The following is a 19,112-nucleotide window of genomic DNA, read 5'->3' as shown; positions in this document are numbered from 1 at the left end:
ACCAGCTGTCTCCTTTCTCCACGCCTGCTGCTCGTGGCGTGTGCTAAATCTTAATTCCCACTTAATTGCCTGGAGTTTATTTCCCTGGAAAAGTGGGGTTTTTTCCTCCCTGACACATGGACAGGGCCTGATCTCATCGCTCTGCTCCTCCTTCCCTAAGTGCTGCCATCAATTTTTTCCGGGATGGAGACGCCAAACTGGAGACCACGGTGAAAATAAGGCTGGGGCTTTCCCCATAAAACAGAATTATGGGATGGTTTGGGTTGGAAGAGACCTTAAAGATCATCCTGTTCCTGTGGGCTCATGAGGGGATGGAGGGAAGAGTGATGCAAGAGGAGCTGTTTAATTCCTCCCACCCCTGAGCATCCCCAGCCTCCTCCTCCAGCTGGGATGAATCCAGGAGCCTGGGATAGGGGAAGGTGTCCCTGCCCGTGGCAGGGGGGGAATGGGATGGGCTTTAAACTCCTTCCAACCAAAGCATTCCATGGTTCCAGGATTTTACTGTGCTTCACCATCCAAGCTGAGCTGGGGGAAGGTGTTCAGGCCAAGACTGGGATTGGGAAGAGCCAGAGGGGGGAAGACCAGGATGGTTTGTGGCTTTTGAGCCCCCGTTTTGGGTCTGAGGGCAGAGAGTCCCTGCTGGGGCTGGCCTGGAATATTTTATTTATTAATTTTTTGCCAAGCTGACTCACTCTTCTCGGAGGATGAGCGGGCAAGTGGTCAAACTGGCAAGGGGAGCTGGCAGGAGGCAGGGAAAAATCCCAACCAACCAGATTCCCAAAAATCTTTGCAGATCTCCTGTGATTTGGCCAGAGCTGAGAGGGGAAGGGATAATACCTGGGCCTGCTTCCTAATGCCAAGTTTAGCAGCTCCAGCTAATCTATAAGAAGCTGGAATCAACTGATTTGCAAGGAAGAACTTGGCTTTTTAGGAATTCCAGCAGTGACTCTGGGCTGGCTTGGAGTGAGCAAAGAGTGGATCCAAGGGTTCTGCTGCAAAGCCACTGCTGGGGGCTGGTTTAGCCAAAAAGGGGTGAACTCCCAGCAAAACCCTCAGGGATTCAGGAAGGAAGGAAGCAAAATTCAAACCAGGTGAGGCTTGAGAGGTGTTTTGGTTCCAGGAATGCTTTGGCAGGAGAGCAAGTGGGACAAAGTGCTTTAAAATTAGGCTGGAAATTAGAGCGAGTTTGCAGAAGCCCAGAAAGGTTTCAGAGCTGGGAATGTGACACCTGGAATTGCCAGGATGGCACCTGGAGCCACGAGAAACCTGGATCACTGGTTATTCCTTCTCCATTCACTGTTTGAATCCATCCAGGGGAGGGATTTGCCCCCTTAATTCATATTTTTCCAGTGTTTTTGTACAGAAAATACATTCCAATAAAAACCAGGCAGCAGACACTGAGCAAACTCATGCTTGGGGTCTGTGCCGAACACAGAGAGAAATCCACATTATTGGGAATGTTAAAAAGCATCCTATGGGTAAGATTTCTGGGAAAGAAGGTCTGTTTCCCAAAATCCATATGGCAGCTCTGGCTGCTCTTTTCCAAGCAAACTTCTCGTTTCCCTGACCCCAAAGCCTGGCTGAGGGAAGGATGAAATTCCTGCTTTATTGCTGGGATCCTGCGCAGGGATGGAGATGCTCAGCCCTCCTCCACCCCACACCCAGAGCTCTCCCATTATCCCCACTCCAACAGGAGCACCACCAGGCTGCAACAAGTCCCAAACCCTTTCTGCCCCATGAAAGGACCCCGTGGTCCCTGTTTTTGTGGAAAACCTGGAAATTGGCACATTTCCCACAGGCTTCTCTGGGAGTGGTGAGGATGGAGTTAAGCTGGCAGTGAGCTCATCCCTAATGAACAGCCTCAAGTTTTCCTAAGGGGCCAGGTTGGCTCCATCTGATGCACTTTGTCTCCAGGTCAATACTTCATCAGGCAGCTTTGGGGCCGGTTTTTTTTCCTCTTTAAATGCATCTTTATCTTCCTATAGGAGGGAATGTTTTCTCTGCCTCCATTACGGAGCTTCATGTATTTTTCAAAGGGCAAAATTCAATTAAAACACACGCCAGCTGCAAGGAAATACTTCAGGAAAAATTCAGAGAGAGCATTTGCAGGGCGTGTGAGACTCTCTCATCCAAACCCCGGGGTCAGGAAAGCCTTGGGATGCACCTTGTCCTGGGGAGGGATGGCTGGATGAAGGAGAAAAAAGAGATTTTCTGGAAAACCCAGGCTGGCGTGAGGCTGGGAAGGGATGGCTGGATGAGGTGAGGAAAAGGAGATTTTCAGTGCAGCTTCCCCAGCGGGAATCCCTCGGCTGTGCGGGCTCCACGGGGATTGTTTTCCAGTCCCTGTGGCACAGCAGGATCCAGCCCTGGTTGCATCCAGCGAGGAACACAAAGCACCGGTCCCCGGGGGATGGATGCCAGCCCCGAGCCCTGGGGACGCTGGTGCGGCTCTGCCGAGGATTTGGGACCGCTCGGGAACGGGGCAGGACAGGCGATCCCAGCTCCCAAACCCTGCGCTCGATCGCTGCAACAACGCCGGGAGGCTCTGCCTGCTCCGGGCAGCCAGGAGGGGAGGCTTGGCTGGGCTTCGTGCTCTCCTAGATGGGACAAATTGGGACTGAATTATTAATAACCACTGCAGACTGTCTGGTTTCCACCTCTGCGGGAGCCTCTCTGATTTAGGGCACAGCTGCAGTGCCCATCCTGCCTCCCTTTCCCATGCCAGGGGCTCCTCCGGGCACCGCGTCCCGCATCCATGCCCGGGAGGGCCGGGATGAGCGCAGCCCGGAGCCAGGCTCTGTCTAGACACGGCCCCGAGGGAACGGGGAGATGGCAGCAATTAACAACCTGTTTGTTATTTTCCCTATCTGGCGTTTATTACCCCGATCCAAACCCGCTCCTAATTCCAGCCTGGTTCTTCCCACAGCTCTCGCGGCTTCCCTGTTATTGCAGCAGGCTCTCCGGGAGCGATTTGTGCAGGCAGCGGCACCGCGCTGGTCCTCAGGGGGTGCAATATTAGACACACCAATTAGCTGGCTCTGGAGAAATTCCCATTTACCTGCTCAGCGCAGGCGTTTTTCCCAGCCTGCTCCCTCCGTCTGCTTTTCCCTCTGTTTCCCCCTCTCCCCCCCTCCCCGACCATGGCTGGAATTCTTAATTAAGGGGAAAAAAGCTGCTTAATGTGACCTCTGACATGACGTAATGCAGCCCTGAACGTCTGCTCGGGCTCTTTGCAGCCAGACACGGAGCAGGTGCTGTGCATAGCAAAGAGAGAGGCAGCCTTGGCAGCTCCAGATGGAGATTTTGGGATGGGAGCGTGGATGGATCACCCCTGAGCTCTGAGGAGGGGCAGGAAAGCTCCCAGCAGTGGCAGGGAAGGTTGGGAGAGGCTGGGATGGATGGAATGGTGATGGCACACTCTGAAAAAATGGCTCTGGAAGTCACCTCTCAAGAGAATTAAGGAAAAATAAACACTCAAACCCTTTAATCCTGGGGAAAATAAAATCCCTTCAATGTGTTTGTTGCTGCCCAAGAAAGCAAATTAGAGAGAAGCACAGAAAATGTTGTGGTCAAGAGGCCAAACCCAAGTTTCCCTGTAGTTTTACAGCAGGAAATGTCACTTTAGAGGGGGGAAATCATTCCCAAGACCGCTGGGAAAGCTCGTGGACAGCTGGGACATGGAATGCTCCAGGTCTCCCAAATTCAGGGGGACAGGGCTGGAGCCAGGTCCTGTTTAGGTCACTGCTCCAGGCACCCGAGCCAGAGCCTTCCCCACCTTTATATTTTTGGAGTTACAAATGGGGAGTGAATTCACCGAGGGATATTTTGCCATTTTACACTGAAATTTCATTTTTTAATCCAAGTAAGGGGGAAAAAAAGTATCCCAAGCTATGTCCTGGTGTCCTGTGCCTTGCCTTGGAGTGGCTAAAAGGAGTTTTGTTGGAGAACTGAATTCACAACATGGAAAGGTGCAAAATCTCAGCGACTGGGGGGACAGGAATGGGCCATGTCCCCCAAATTCAGGGAGAAACAGCTCAAACCACATCCCTGAGCTAGGTCATTCCCAGTGGAGAAAGATGAGAGCATCAAATGCCAGGATTGCCTCCAGCTCACCTTCATCCCACCATCCCAAAAAGGATTTATTTATTTTAGCTCTGTTTTTGCCAAACAAAAAATGCCAACAAAATCCAAATCCATCGACTTTAAAAGGCTGGGCCAGGTGGAGCTGGTACCCAGAGGCACATCTGGCACCAGGATGCTCCCAGCATCTCCCTGGCCAAGGAACACATGGAATAAGCAGGGCCAGGCAGATTCCTGCATTTCCCTTCCTTTTAACTTTGTGCCCCCAGCAAGGACAGAGCTGATGGGCTTTGCAGGGAGATGATGCCCTGGGTGTTATCTACAGCTGGCCAGAAAATCAACATCTGGAGAGGGAGCCTCATCCCTGGCCATCTGTCACTTGGAGTGGAGCTCTGCAGGAGGCAGGTGAGTGAGAACACCAGGGGTGGCTTTGAGGCCACTGTCCCCCCTGAGGTCTGGCCCCTCTCCGCTTTGCCTTCCTGGGGCACAAATCCCCCAGTCCCCCTCACCTGCCCAGCCCTGGTGGGTTCAGGCAGGAGGGAGAGGGGCTGGAGGTGTCCCCAGGGCTCTGTCACCCCTTTGTGGGGCAAGTGGTGGCCCCAGCCCTGGTGACTGTGGGGAGAAAAAGAAGAAATCCTCCCCATTGCCACAGCAAGGAGCATCTCCTGCCTGCCTCACACTCCAGAGCCCACCCAGCACCAGCCACTTCCCTCATCCCAGCTGCCTGCATGGGGCTTTGAGCCCCAAAATCAGCTGCACCCCCCAAAATCTCACTTTTCCTACCCCCATCTAGAGTTGTGACTTTCTTAGTCACAACTCTAAAGGGATAATCAGTCAGATCCATGGGTTAAATCCCCCTGGGATTTTCAGGGGGGAAATTTGCTTAGCGGGGTCTACAGTCAAATCCTTTAATTTCCTGGATTAGGAAGTCAGGACAGCATGCCATTTGTCCTGTGGGGAGGAGGTGACAAAAACCTCATTGCTTGGGGCTTTTCAAACCTGAATAAGAGAGAGGAGGGCCTGGAATAGCCCAGCCCCGTTCCCTGTGCTGCCCCCAGCATCCCAAACTCGGGGGAAGGAAAACCAGTGAGGAAAACCAGCAAGGAAAAGAATAATTTGGCTCAGCTCTGTGTTTTCTTCCTGATATTAATTTTGCCTCTCCCCGGGGAGGAAAGGGTGTGGGGAGGGACAAGGATGGGATGTTGGGGATGTTGGGGATGTTGCTGAAGGGAAGAGGGTGGGAACACAACCAGGAAACCCAAAATGGGAGCTGGGAGAAGAAAAAAGCACGGAGACCTCTCTCACCAGCTGGGAAAGCAGCACAGAGACCCCAGCCCTTCCCCTGGGTTCTTCTCCACCCTCAAATTTTGGGATGCAGCATCCCTGGGACACGGCAGGGACACGGCTGGGGGGTTTGGAGAGGGAGGGGTGGGCTCGGTCCGGCCGTGGGACTGGGTGTCCCAGCATCCTCCCCACCCCTGCGAGGGTGAGGATGAGGATGGAGAGGACAGCAGCTGCCAGGGGAGGGATCTCTCCTTCCCTGCCCAAAATCCCGGGGAAAAGCAGCGCTGCAGTTTCGTTGAGCAGGAAAAGGAAAAACAGCAGAAAGGAAAAGGAAAAGCAGCAGCAACGAAAAGCAGGGGCTGCTGGGTTTGTGTGGCTGGTTTTGGTGTATTTTGCTTTCCCTGCCCGTGTGATGAAGGGCTGCTCCACCCAAAGCAACAGCGAGAGGCTCCATCACTTTGTGCCGGGCAGGCGGGAGATTCCTGCGGGATCTCCGGGGGCTGGAATGGTCCCGCTCCCCTCCGGGAAGGGCTGGATTAAATGAATTCGGATGATCCGCACTGCGATGGGCTGCGGTGCGATGCCAGGGAGGAGGAGGAGGAGGAGGAGGAAGAGGAGCCGGCAGCTTCTCCTTTCCCCGTGCTGCCCCCGCCTCCTGCCCGGCGCTCCGGGGCAGCCCCTTCCCTCCCATGGCAGCGCCGCCTGCCAGCCCTGAGTCACCTCCCGTCCTCCCCTGCCAGCCCGTGCCACCCTCCCTGTCCCCTCCATCTGCTGTCCCCGCACAGGTGACCGCTGCTGGCACCGCTCCCCCATCCCGGCTCTGCCCTGCTGCATCCGAAACCCCCTCTCCTGCTCCGTTCTCTGGCTGAGCCATCCCTCCGGCATCCCAAGTACCCCTCCTGCACCCCAAATCCCCTCTCCTGCTCCGTTCTCTGGCTGAGCCATCCCTCCGGCATCCCAAGTACCCCTCCTGCATCCCAAATGCCCCTCCTGCATCCCAAATGCCCCTCCTGCACCCCAAATCCCCTCTCCTGCTCCGTTCTCTGACTGAGCCATCCCTCCTGCACCCCAAATCCCCTTTCCTGCTCCGTTCTCTGGCTAAGCCGCTCCTCCTGCATCCCAAATGCCCCTCCTGCATCCCAAATGCCCTCCTGCATCCCAAATCCCCCTCCTGCATCCCAAATCCCCTCCTGCATCCCAAATCCCCTCCTGCACCCCAAATCCCCTTTCCTGCTCCGTTCTCTGGCTAAGCCGCTCCTCCTGCATCCCAAATGCCCCTCCTGCATCCCAAATGCCCTCCTGCATCCCAAATCCCCCTCCTGCATCCCAAATCCCCTCCTGCATCCCAAATCCCCTCCTGCACCCCAAACCCCCTCTCCTGCTCCATTCTCTGGCTGAGCCGTGCCTCCAGCTGTGCTCGGCTGTGGGTTGTCACAGAGCACCGCGTTTGGGAGGTCTCTGCTGGCGGGGACAGGGACAGAGCCACGGGGACAGTGAGAATCCGACGGGCTGGAATGTTTGTGCCAGCCCAGCAAAGCTGGGAATGGTTTTGGGAATGTTTGTCACACATCTGGGCCGTGGATTTGGGATGTTCTGGCTCATGTTCAGCTCGCTGGAGAGGGAAGGGGTGGGAATGGCCAAGCTGGGGTCAGAGGTGTGGGTGAGGGATGGGAGGGCAATGAAAACCAAAACCCCACTGAGCTGCTCTGCCAGGAGTACAAATGACCCTGCTGAGGTTTTCCCTGCTGGATTTCCTCGCAAATCCTCATCCCTACCAAAGGGATTCATTGTCCAGCCTGGCCCTGCCCTGGAGGCTGCACCCCGGGGTGGGGTGGCTGTTGGGGACACACCGAGCTGGCCCTGCACAAACCCGGAGGCTGCTCCTGACTTTTGACACGGCCACAAAAGGGCTTAAGGCTGCAAATCCCGTCTGAGCAGGAAGTTATTAAATTGGCATGGCCGGAGCACGTCCACAGTCACGGTGCTCACATCGCATCGCATCCCGCAGGAGCCGCCCGAGGGCAGGGAGGGAGGGAGGGAGGGATAAACGGGACACTCCGGGATGGCAGAGCCCGGGCTGGAGGTGGGAATGCGCCTGCCGGGAGCCACAGGTGTCCTTGTCATCCCGGCTCGGGGGACACACCCCCAGCAGCAGCGATCCTAATGGCATCCCCTGAGCCCTGGCAGGAGCGGGGAGGGAGGAGGCAGGGAAGTGGCAGGGAAGGAGGGAAAGCTCAGTTCCAGCAGCAGCAGAGCCCGGTGGAGGCTGCCAGCCCAGGCTCTGCTCCTCTTGGGTTGCACAGGGGAGGTTTGGGGCAGGGAGGGCTGGGGGAACAAGGAGAAGGTGCTGAGAGCAGAATCACCTCCTGCCCCAGCTACTGCCAGCCTTGGAGTCACCTCCATCCACCCTCTGAGGGGTCCCTCCCTGACCCTTGGTATCCCTCAAGGAAAGGATGGAGGAGAGACCAGGAAGGGATGGAGGGAGCGCACTCACCCCACACGAGGCCTGGGGAATCCTGGCAATGCCCTCAGTGACCCCACCAGGGCCCAGCTCATGGGCTGAGGTGACTCCTGCAAATCCCCAGCTCCAGCTGCTGGCAGGGCCTCAGAAGGGAACAGCAGCACTTCTCCAAAGGGACATGAGCAGAGGAATCCTCACTGGACTCAAAATTTCCCAGAGAGGAGCTGGTGAGAGTCCCTGCCCCACCTGGGCATCAGCTCAGCCCATCCCTGCAGCCAGCTCAGCTCTGCCCCATCCTGGCTTTGTGTGTCCCTGCTGTCCTGACCCAAGGAAGGGGACACAAAACCCTTTTGGGACCATTAACCCCCACCCCTCCTCTTCCTCCTCCTCCTCCTTGTCCCTCTCCATCCTCAGCAGGAGCCCCTGGGGCAGCACGAGGCAGGATTGAGGTCAGCACCCCCAGGCACCCAAAGAGCAGCAGCAGCAGCAGCCCGAAATCAAAGGCAGCCCAGACAATGGCAGAGCTGCGGGCTCAGGCCCGGCACAGCATTAAGCAGCAGCATCACCGGGGCCGGGAGAGCCGGTGGGGACATTACCAGGGCTGGGGAGAGCCTGTGGGGACATTACCGGGGCTGGGACAGGCAGTGGGGACATTACCGGGGCTGGGGAGGGCCCGTGGGGACATTACCAGGGCTGGGGACAGGCAGTGGGGACATTACCAGGGCTGGGGACAGGCGATGGGGACATTACTGGGGCTGGGGAGGGCCGGTGGGGACATTACTGAACACAAATACACTTTCACATGCATTATTTTACAGACTCTTGTGACTCTCAGAGCAGGGCTGCAGCAGCTCTGCTTTTCTCTGGGTTTGCCTGAGCTGTGTTTCCATTTTTCTCATTTTTCTCACAAAAATGCCTCTTTGGCTCTAAGAACCTCCTGCACTTTGCTGCTCGACCTCAGCCCTGGCTGCAGCATCCTCAGGGAGCGTCCAGGCTGAGTCCAAACATCCCCCTTCTCCCCTCCTCACTGCCAGGTTGTCTTTATTTCCTTCCTTTTCCTATTTCCCTCCAGTTTCCCTGGCTGGAGTTGAGTGACACTGTGCTAATTTGTGGCCCAGCTCCTCCTGAGACTCTGGAGCTTTAATTATATTTTTCTCCTGGCTGGTGCAAGGCTGGGCTATAATTATGCCAGGGAGAGCATTACTTAGGAGTGACCTGGGAGCAGCATTCCCTCTGGGAGCCAGGGCACTGGCTGCTCCCAGGAATTCTCATTTAAGGTGCTGGGCAGCAGATCCCCCACTCTGGAGAGGAGTGAAGTGTTTGCCACGTGCCACCCATTCCTGGGACTCATCCAGGGATGGTTCCTCTTCCATAACCAGCCCAGCCACTAATTACAAACCCCTGAAATGGGGTTACACTAGCTACAAACCCCTGAAATGGGGTTACACTAGTTACAAACCCCTGAACTGTGGAAGCAGGATAGATGAAGGGTCTCTTTGAGCTGCCATCGCCCATCCTGGAGAGCTGGAGTCAGCCCTGATCTCCCCTGACATTCCCTGTGCACCCATCCCTCCCAGCAGGTGGCTGTGCCAAAAACCAGGGGCTGGGCTCAGCTCCCTGGCCCACCTTTGTTACCTGGATGTTTTATTTTAGTGGATGATGACGCACCAGAGCCTAATTGACAGCCTGAGGTGTCAATTAGCACTAATGAGATGGGGCTCGGGGTGTCCAGTGCATCCCTCATCCTTCCAGGGTGGCAGCAGAAAGAGTGCAGGCTCTTGGCTGATTGGAGAGGGAATGAAGATCTCCCAGAGCACTCAGAGAACACCCTGAACGTTCCTTTTAAACAGGCTGGGGAAGAGCTCCCCCCTTGTCCCCCTCTGAAAACTGTCATGGAATCATGGAAAGATTTGGGTTAGAAGGGACCTTAGAGTTCATCCAGTGCCACCCCATCCCCACCCCCATGGGCAGGGACACTTCCCTGTCCTGGGCTGCTCCAAACTTTCTCCAGCTGCTACCAACAGCAGTTCCTCACCCTCATCCACATCCCTTCCTCCCTGCTCACTTCACCTGAACAATTCCAGAGGATCAGAGGGAATTTTGTGCTCTCCCATTTAAATTACAGCAAAGAACATTTAGGAGAATCTCCTCTCAAGCCTAAAAGCCTAAAAGAAATCCCCTAAAGGTGCAGATATCACTGTGCTCTGCTCACACTCCACCAACTTTAGGAAAGCAATTTACTTGTCTCCAGCACACTGTTTTTAGCCTACTTTCCTCAGGAAATGGGGCTCACTCCTGTGATTGTGCTGTTTATATATCTATATGCCATCACTCCCACACTAATAACTTTTGAACGTGTTGGCCAATTCCAACCAAATCTGACAGAGCGGCAGAGTTTTCAAAAATACTGAATTCTTACAAATTTAATGAAAGCCGTGGGTGGGCACATATTTTATTTTTTTTTTTCCCCCACCAAGGGAAAGGCTGCAGAGTGAACTCAGACAGAAAAGAATACACACACACAGCCACACCAGGTGCTGGGAAATTGGAGTTTCTGTTGGCATTAGAGGGGGGATATTCCACCCCTGAGCCCCAAAACCTCGGGAATGAGCCCCAGGATTCTCCCCCAGCTCTGCTTTGTGGCATTTGGAGGATGCAGTTTGGTGTGGGCACTGCAGGGGAGGCTTCCTTCATTAGGAAGCTTTAAAATTAAATCGGACTAAGATTAATAAGAAAGCTTTTCCAGCTGGATCTCAGTCTGTAAAACCTTGCTCTGCTCTGGTTCTGCAGGCTCAGGGACTCTGCCAAAAGCCTCAGGAGGGGGGAGAGCTCGAGCTGAGGGATTGGAGGTTTCAGACAAAGCGGTTTAAGGTAAAAGAGCAGAGATTTACATGGGATATTGGGAAGGAATCCTTCCCTGGACCCACCTAATCCCATCCATCTCCACTCTCCATCCTCCACCCTCCACTCCCCAGCCTCCCTGGGAGGGCAGGGAGCTGCTCACAACTGGCATTCCTGACTCGATTTTTTCCCCTTCTCCCCCATAATTAGAGGTGGAATATTACATGTCAAGAGCTCATTAAACATCTCTTCCAATCCCACTCTCATGATGGTCCAAGATCATCACCACTGGGGGATTGAGGATGCTCAGGTTCTCAGACCCAGCATCCCATGGCAGAATGGAGCTCCACATTTCCAGAATCCATCCCACATCTCACTGGAGCTCCACATTTCCAGCATCCATCCCCCAGCTCACTGGAGCTGCACATTTCCAGGATCCATCCCCCAGCTCACTGGAGCTCCACATTTCCAGCATCCATCCCCCAGCTCACTGGAGCTCCACATTTCCAGGATCCATCCCCCAGCTCACTGGAGCTCCACATTTCCAGGATTGCAGCCTTTCGAGGCATTGCCATCCATCCCCAGACCACAGGGGAAGATCTGGCCTTCCCACTGCTCTGCAGTCTGCTTCCTACCTGCCATTCTAGTGGGATTTTCCATTTTTTTTCCCAACCATCAGCTCGAAAACATCATCAAGCCCAAATGTGCTCCCAAAGCAGGCCCGGGAGGCTCATTCATATTGCAGATAAGCCCTTGGCAGACGTGCTGATAAAGATTTCAAGTGTGACTCTGCATACAAATATTCCAGGCCCAACAATTAATCCAGCACAGGAGGCTGAGGAGGTACCTGGGTTTTTCCCCGAACCCCAGCCCTTTTTTCCCAGCCTGGCTGCTAAATATAGCTCTTGTTCAGGAAACAGAAAGGAATGACATGCTCTAATAAACCACCCCAAAATGTGATACAAAGAGCCCTGAATTCTCCAGAGGAGCTTTTCCTCCTCACCTCACTGCTGGTCTGGGAGCTCCCTGCAAGGCACAGAGCTCCAGGTGCCTTTTGGGAGCCAGCTACAGGGTGCTTGAGCTGGCCCTGCTTTGAGCTGGGACCTTCTTTCAGTTTAAATTAGACATGGCTCATTTTCCCCTTCCCTCCTGCTGGTTTTCAGCAGATCCCAGCTCTGGACCTCAGAGCAGTTCCACGAGGGCTGCCCAGGGAGAAGGGGCATTGTAGGGCACCCAGATCTGCTGTTTTCCAGCAGAGCCTCCCCAGGCCTGAAGCCACATATTGGACTGGTTTTCCACTCAAAAACCCTTTTGAGAATGGAAATAGCTGGGAAACCTCCCAGCACAGGCCAGCCCTGGGGTGGTTCCTCTTGGCTGCGAGTCAGGCAGAGGAATTGGGCAAACTCAGGAGCTCTTCTGCTTATCCAAGAGGAGTGGGAAAAATGGGATTAATAACCCAGCACCCTCTAAGTGACAGCACTCAGCCTGTGACAGCCACCAAGGTGCCACCCACCCTGCTCAGGTTGCCCTGCTCTGGTGACCCTGCATGGCCTCTCTGCCTCAGCTGGGGAGGTTGTGCATCCCCAGCCCACTGGGAATTACCAGAGGGACAACTGGGCTTGGATCCACCCTGTTTTGAACAGCACTCCAAGGCTTGGGCAACCTCAAGGCTGCCGTGAGATCCACGTAACACCAACCTCCAGATTCCCACCACGAGCAAAAAACTCTCTACAAAAAACTCTCTACTACAACAAAACCTCTCACCCATTTATCCCCAGTCCCCAGGGCGGGATCCCAGCTCAGACACACCAGGATGGGCAGGAGCCCCCTTACCTGGACGCCGCAATCTCCGCTTTCTGCTTGGCGATGGTGGCCGCCCTCTCGGCCGCCTCCACGGCCCGATCCACCTTCTCCCGGATCTTGCTGGCGCGCAGCGGGATCAGGTTCTTCCTCTTGCCGCTGACCAGGATGTTCTGCTTGTACTTGCCCTCCTCCTTGGTGCCGTCGGGGAAGGTCATGCAGCCGTAGCCGTGGCGCTTGTTGTTGGCCCACTCGCCCTCGTACTTGAGCCCGTCCGAGCGCTGGCTCACGCCCGAGCCTGAGCGCTTGTCGTTCTTCCACTCGCCCACGTAGATCTCGGTGGTGGTGGCGTCGATGTCGTCCTCGATGACCGAGAGCTCGGCCTCGCCCTCGCCCAGGCTGATGGTGGAGTTGATGTCGCTGGCGGTGGAGCTGACCGTGCTCATGCCGGCCTCGCTGCGGAACGAGCTCTGCTTGCTCCGCTGGCTGGCCAAGGAGCTCTTGGACTCGGACTTGCGGAGCTTGAGCCCGCTCAGCAGCGAGCGCCGGAAGATTCCCTTCTTCTTGCTCTTGAGGATCTCGGCGTCGCTGTGCGCCATGAGGACGAAGCCGCCGCGGGACACGGCGGGGCTGCCGGCCACGGCGGGCGAGGCGTCGGGGTGCAGCGCCGTGCCGTTGGTGTGCTCGCTGCGCAGGGAGTTGATGGACGTCCTCAGGGGTGACCTGATGACCGCAGCCATGCCGTAGGGAACGCTCTGCCGGACGCCGTAACCCTGGCGCATCCCCCCGACCCACTGGCCCTGGTATGTCCCTGCGGAGAGGAGACAAAAGGAAAAAGGAAGGGGGAGGTCATGGCATCAAACTTCTCTGGGAGATCTTTGAAGTTCTGGGATGCCAGTCCCAGCTCCAGGATGGGGATTGCAATGTCAGGTTGTGGAGGGAAAATGGATTGGATCCACAGAATGACCAGGTTGGAAGAGACCTCAAAGTTCATTGAGTCCCACCCAGCCCTGACACCTCAACTAAACCCTGGCACCCAGTGCCACATCCAGGCTTTGTTAAACACCCCCAGGGATGGTGACTCCATCACCTTCCCAGGCAGACCATTCCAGATTGCAGGCTTGCACTCCAGCTGCAGCATGGGGGTGTTAGAAACCATCCAAGGCATCAAGGAATTGCCCCTTGGATCAATCCCTAACGTGAAGGGGAGGGAGCGGGGCTGTGGAATGGGGAGTTGATAGACGTCCATCAGTATCCAGGAGCACACTATGATCCTGTCCATGCTGCTGGCATCTCACAGGGGATGGATAATGTATAACAATACATTTATTTATACACACAGAGCCTTCATCCGGTGTGCTGAGGAAGGCAGCAGCTCCATAGAAATAAAGGCCTCACGGGGAGAGATCCATTTGGATATTCCCCTTGGAATTGTGCCCCTGTTGGAGCTCCCACATTTGCGTGGGCACTTCCTGGAGTTTCTTAACTGGTTGTTGGTGGCACGAAACACACACAGGGCTCCAGCACAGCATTGGGAACAGAGGGACAAGGAGCCCACCCAGCCTAGGGGGCACAGCTGGACCTCAGCACCCTCCCTGTGCACCGAAATGTGGGGTGGGTGGTAATCTGCTCAGGGCTCCTAATCCCATCCCCTCCTGGAGCTCGGAGGTTGGCACAATTCCAGGCCTTATCCCAGCCCATTGAACTGCAGGGCTTGTTTTTATTCTTAGGTCGGCTTAATCTTCTCCAGAGCAGCTCGAGATGCAGTGATGCACTGTGAGCCCTGCTGGGGCAGACTGAGGAGCCCGAGGATGGCTCTGAGCTGGGCCCTGGAGCTGCTGGAATGCTGTGAGCAGCGCCAGCCCCGGGATGTGAAGAGCTGGGATGGGCACAGACAGCACCTCACTGCAGTGGGACCTCCCTTTGTGCCAGCCCTGCTCCCACACGCCCAGGGAGCCCTAAACAGACCTGCTGAAATAGTGAACCCTGTGTGAATGGGGCCAGTCCTGCCCCAGCACTCCCTGAGGAATTTCCCTGCCCAGTCCTGGGGCACAGCAGTGAGAAGGGACCTGGGCTGGAGCAGCTCATGCTGAGCATCTGCAGGAACTGCTTCCCCAGAGCGTGAAACCAGCACCTGGCCACATTCTGGGGTGTATTTTGAGGTTCTTCAATTGTCTTTTAGCTGCCAGTGCTTTGAACAAATCCCCCAGGATTTGAGCATCCTTCCCTATGCTCCAATGACATTGCATTATTGGGGTGGCAGCTTTGTGCACCCCAAAAAACCAGCAGGCCCAAGCTGGGGGCCCCACAGAACCTGCCCTGGAGAAGGGACATGGGGAGGCAGGGGCAGGCAGGATTTACTGAGGGTTTATAGGATTAGCACCGGGATTAGGGCAGGCACTGCCAGGGCAGGGAGAGGAGGCGGTGACAGGGAGAAGGTTGGGGGAAAACCTGTGAGATGCAGCTCAGGGGACACAGCAGACATGTCCTGTGGGGGGGTTTGAGCAGTGAGCCTGCCTTGTCCCCTGTGGTGTCCCCAAGAATGAGGAGCAACCAGTGCCATGCACCCACAGCCCTCCCCAGGCCTGGGATGGTGGCTGTGGCAGGGGAGAGCCTGCCAAGGTGTCCCTGCATTCCCTGGGCACCTGGCAGCTCCTCTCTTCCCTTTCTGGCTCCATCCCAGACTATCTCAGCAGGACAATGGAGCAGCCTGGGGAAAGATTCCCCCCAGAGCCCCAAATTCCCCTGCCAAGGCACCCCCAGGATGTCCTCACACCGTGCTCCTGCTGCCCTGGAGATGGATTCAGGGAAAGATGCCAGTGTGGGCAGGGGCACAGGGAGAACACATCCTGCATGAGATCCACCAGATCCCATCCTGCCCAAATCCTGATCTCCCTTCCCCTTGGCTGAATCCCTTCACTCCAGCCCTGACCCCACACAGGTCCCTCAGCCTCCTCATCTCCTGGCAAACGTGCAGCTGAAAACCCTCCCTGGATTCAGCTGGAGCAGCTGAAGGATCACAGCCCCGTGCTGAAGCCTGAGGGACTGGCAGGGAGCAGAACAAACCGCTGTGGGCTGGAGCACTTGTGGAAAATTGGTCACAGCAGGTCAGAGCCGCAGCTGTGCCTGTCCCCAGCCAGGCTGAGGTGCTCAGGATGCTGCCATCCCATCCCTCCTGGCTCCCAACCTGCTCCTGGAATGGCACAGCTGCCAGGAGCAGCCTTGGCATCTCCTTGGCAAGGTGGATTTTCCAGCCACTCCATCCTGCTTGTCCTGTCCCAGCACCGTGGAGCAACCCCCAACCCCAGCTCTGCTTTTGTGGGTGTCATTCCTTCCCTGCAGGGGCAGCAGCAGGGATTATCCCCAGGGATTGCCTCAGAGGTCCCAGCTCTGCTTTTGAGGGTGTCATTCCTTCCCTGCAGGGATTATCCCCAGGGATTGCCCCAGAGGCCACGCTCGTGTCCCCAGCAGCCACCAAGACATCTGGGCAGCTTCATGGCCACCAGCAGATCAAAGAGCTTCCTGTCAGGGAGCTGAGCCCTTCCTCAGCCAGCAGAGCTCCTTCCCTCCCTGACCTCATGATGTCTCAAACCCTGGATCTCCAGGATTTGGCCATGGATCGCGGGAGGCTCCGGAGCCACCTGATCTGCATTGCTGAGCCACCTCCTCCCTGAGCCCTGCTCAGCTTAACCTCTGCCCCAACATTTGCACATTTCTGCACAAGGCTTGGTCTCACAAGGAGCCCAGAGCCTCCTTGTCCCTGCAGAGGAATCAGGATTTCACAATATTCCCCTTCACGTGCCGGGATGGGCCGGCTGCAGCTGCTCCAAGCTGGGGAATGGAAAGGGAAGGTGCAGCAGGAATCTGGCAGGTGGGGCTGGGAGGGGTGGAATGAGCATTTCTGACAGAACAGAATCATCTGCTGAGGCGCTGAAGGGAGAATTCCAAGGATTTTGGTTGTGAGCACCTCACTGGGTTGGGATGGGATGGGATGGGATGGGATGGGATGGGATGGGATGGGATGGGATGGGGTGGGATGGGATGGGATGGGATGGAATGGGATGGGATGGGAGGCAGGGAGCAACCCAAGGCAATCCTGGCCACAAACCCCTTGTACTGCCCAAGCCAGAGGAGAGCCAAAGCCACCCTGATGGAGGAGAACCCTGGGGAGGAAAAGGTCCCACCCTCTTCCCTCAGCCATGCAGGGCACTCCTGTGGATACCTCCAAGATGGCACAAATATCCATCCCACTGCTGGGTGGTCCTTTTGGCACAGGGCAAAAAGGACAAAGAGAGAGGAAAGCCTTGGACATGGAAAGTCAAGACAAAGGTGAGGAAGTGGCCACGTCCACACCAAGCAGAGCTAAGGAGAGGGCACAACCTGAGGTAGGAGAAAACAACTGGAGTCATCCCAAAGGATGCATTGGAGAGAAAAACCCTGTTTCAGAAATAACTGCTGAGGTGTAAGAAAGGGAACAGGCTCATGGGAAAGACAGGGATTGATGGAAACATGGAGAGAAGACAAGGGGCAAGCTGTCCAACACTTCAGCTGTGGGACACATTCACTGGTGTTCCTAATGCTGAATTTGGGGATTTTTGGCTCCCTCCCCTTGGAGCAGGGCTGGCTTGTTTCCAGAACTCCTACAGGAATTGCCATGGCCTTGAGGAGAATGCAGAGCCCCATCCTTGGGGCTGAGAGCAGAGAGCAGGAGGTCCCTGGCCTGGGAAGCATCATTCCTGATTCTCCAGCATGACAGGGAGCAGCCCTTCCTCAGCATTTGGCTAAAATCCATCCTGGGATAGAGCTGAGAGTCTGCAGGGCTGCTCCTGGTGGCCCCACAATGCCAAAATCCCCCAGATCAGGGCTGGGCTGGGTTTGCACTTAAAGCAAAGCAGGAAGGGGCAGAGCAGGACCCTGCACCTCCAAACTCCCTGCTGGGAACAGGGATAAGGCAGCAGCATTCCAGCAGTTCAGTGGGCTGGGAACTCTGTGCAGCTCCTGTTTGCAAAGCTCCCCGTGAGGATCAGACGCATTGCAGGAACAGCGACTCCTTCTGTGCATTTCCCTTCCTCTGCCAAAGAGATTTTGGGGAATTTGCTGGGCAGGGGAGAGGAGATCTCCAGCTCTGGCCCATCCCTCTGGGATGCAGCACTGTGGGGATCCAGGACTGCTCCCTCTCACTGACCAGGTCTTTCTTCTCCATGGCTGGGAGGGAACAACCAAGGGTTGTTTGGCCTTGCTGTCCCAAACTGAGGAATTTCCTGCACCTGCAATCTTTTCCTGCTTATGGAGAGATGGTGGAACCTCACAGTGAAGCCCAGCCACTGGATAAAGGGGATGTGCAGCACTCATTCCAGTGAAATCCAGCTTTATAACAAATAAACATCCCAAGGAGCTCCCCCAGGAACAGCTGGAGTTTGAACTGCCCAAGGGGAGGATGTGGGGCTGCTCAGGTACGTGGGGTTTCCTCTGGCTTGAGGTGGGATCATGCACTTGGACATAAACCTGCTCCATGATGTTGGAAGGAGATAAAAGCAAGGATTTTTTGGGTTGGAATGACTGCATTTTCTTTCCCCCTCTGCCCATACCCAAGATTTGGCATTTTGTAGTCGCTGAGCCCTCTGGCCCCACTCCAGGAACACCATTAAGGAGAAGCTTCACAGCTGCTCCCAGGCTTTTCCCAAACCCACAGGGCCGGTTCTGTGTCCTGCAGGATGAACCCTTTGGCAAACACACAGATAAAGCCCACAGGAGGTTTGCACAGACCTGCCCTCTCCCAGCTCCTCCTAGGGAGACACCCAGGCAGGAATTTGGGATGTTGTGAAGCACTTTGAGGGCAGCAGACACACCACACACGTGACATTATCACAACCCGACCTCAGAAAAAGACAAATTTGGAAAAAATTTGGACACGTTTGGAAAAAATTCCTTCTCCATCCCTAACGCTGAGTTAAAACCCAAGCATGCTGGGTCAATATTCCCAGGTTAGATAAAATCACCAGCAAAAGGGATGGGGCTTCCCAGCTCTGCCTGGAAAATGGGAGCAGGAGGCTGCAAAGGGCAGGAGCTCTGTCCCACCCTCGAGGCACAGCCAGGTGCTCCTGGTGCAGTGGCTGGGCTGGGCACCAGCAGCTTTCCCCAGCTCCCCAAAATCCCAGCCAGGAGGGGGAAGTGGTGCAAAGTGCCCCTCCACTTTTCCAAGCCAAAGTAATTAGGTTTTACAAATTGCTGATTTATCTCACAGAGGATCCTTCCTGGCGTGCTCAGCCCCCCTCTTATCTCTGGCCTCTGCAGCATATTAATTAAAGATGTCCGATGGCAATAATTAGGCTGGGCTCTTGAATTCCAACCAGAGGAGGGAGTTTTACAGATATCCCCTTCCAGCTGCTCAATATCACAGAGCCCAGGAGGATTCACACACAAATCATCCCAGGAACACCCATCCCAAAGGGAAGAAGCCTGGGAGAAAAGAGAAGGCGGGAGGGTGCTCACCCAGCTTCAGCTCTGATGCTGTGACAATGGGGACGTCCTCACTGGCCATCCCAGGGAATTGATGGGAAAAATGTGCCCCCAAATGTCCTGCCCGACTCTGTGGGGACTCCTGAGCACAGCAGCACAGAATTCCAGAATCGTTTGGGTGGGAAGG

At 55.6% G+C, this 19,112-nt stretch overlaps 1 protein-coding gene across 1 annotated transcript in view; it reads right to left on the bottom strand.

The window, feature by feature from the left end:
• The window catches only part of JPH3 (junctophilin 3), a 47,998-nt gene that overhangs the window by 20,119 nt on the left and 8,767 nt on the right, over positions 1 to 19,112 (bottom strand). The window contains exon 2 of the mRNA XM_066557239.1: positions 12,500 to 13,277. Coding sequence (XP_066413336.1) covers positions 12,500 to 13,277 — 778 coding nt within the window. The remainder of the gene's footprint in view (positions 1 to 12,499; positions 13,278 to 19,112) is intronic.

The sequence above is a fragment of the Molothrus aeneus genome, chromosome 11, assembly GCF_037042795.1.
Source record: "Molothrus aeneus isolate 106 chromosome 11, BPBGC_Maene_1.0, whole genome shotgun sequence".
Taxonomy (NCBI): Eukaryota; Metazoa; Chordata; class Aves; order Passeriformes; family Icteridae; genus Molothrus; species Molothrus aeneus.
Note: the sequence above shows the minus strand (reverse complement) of the source record. Positions and strands in the feature narration are given on the sequence as shown.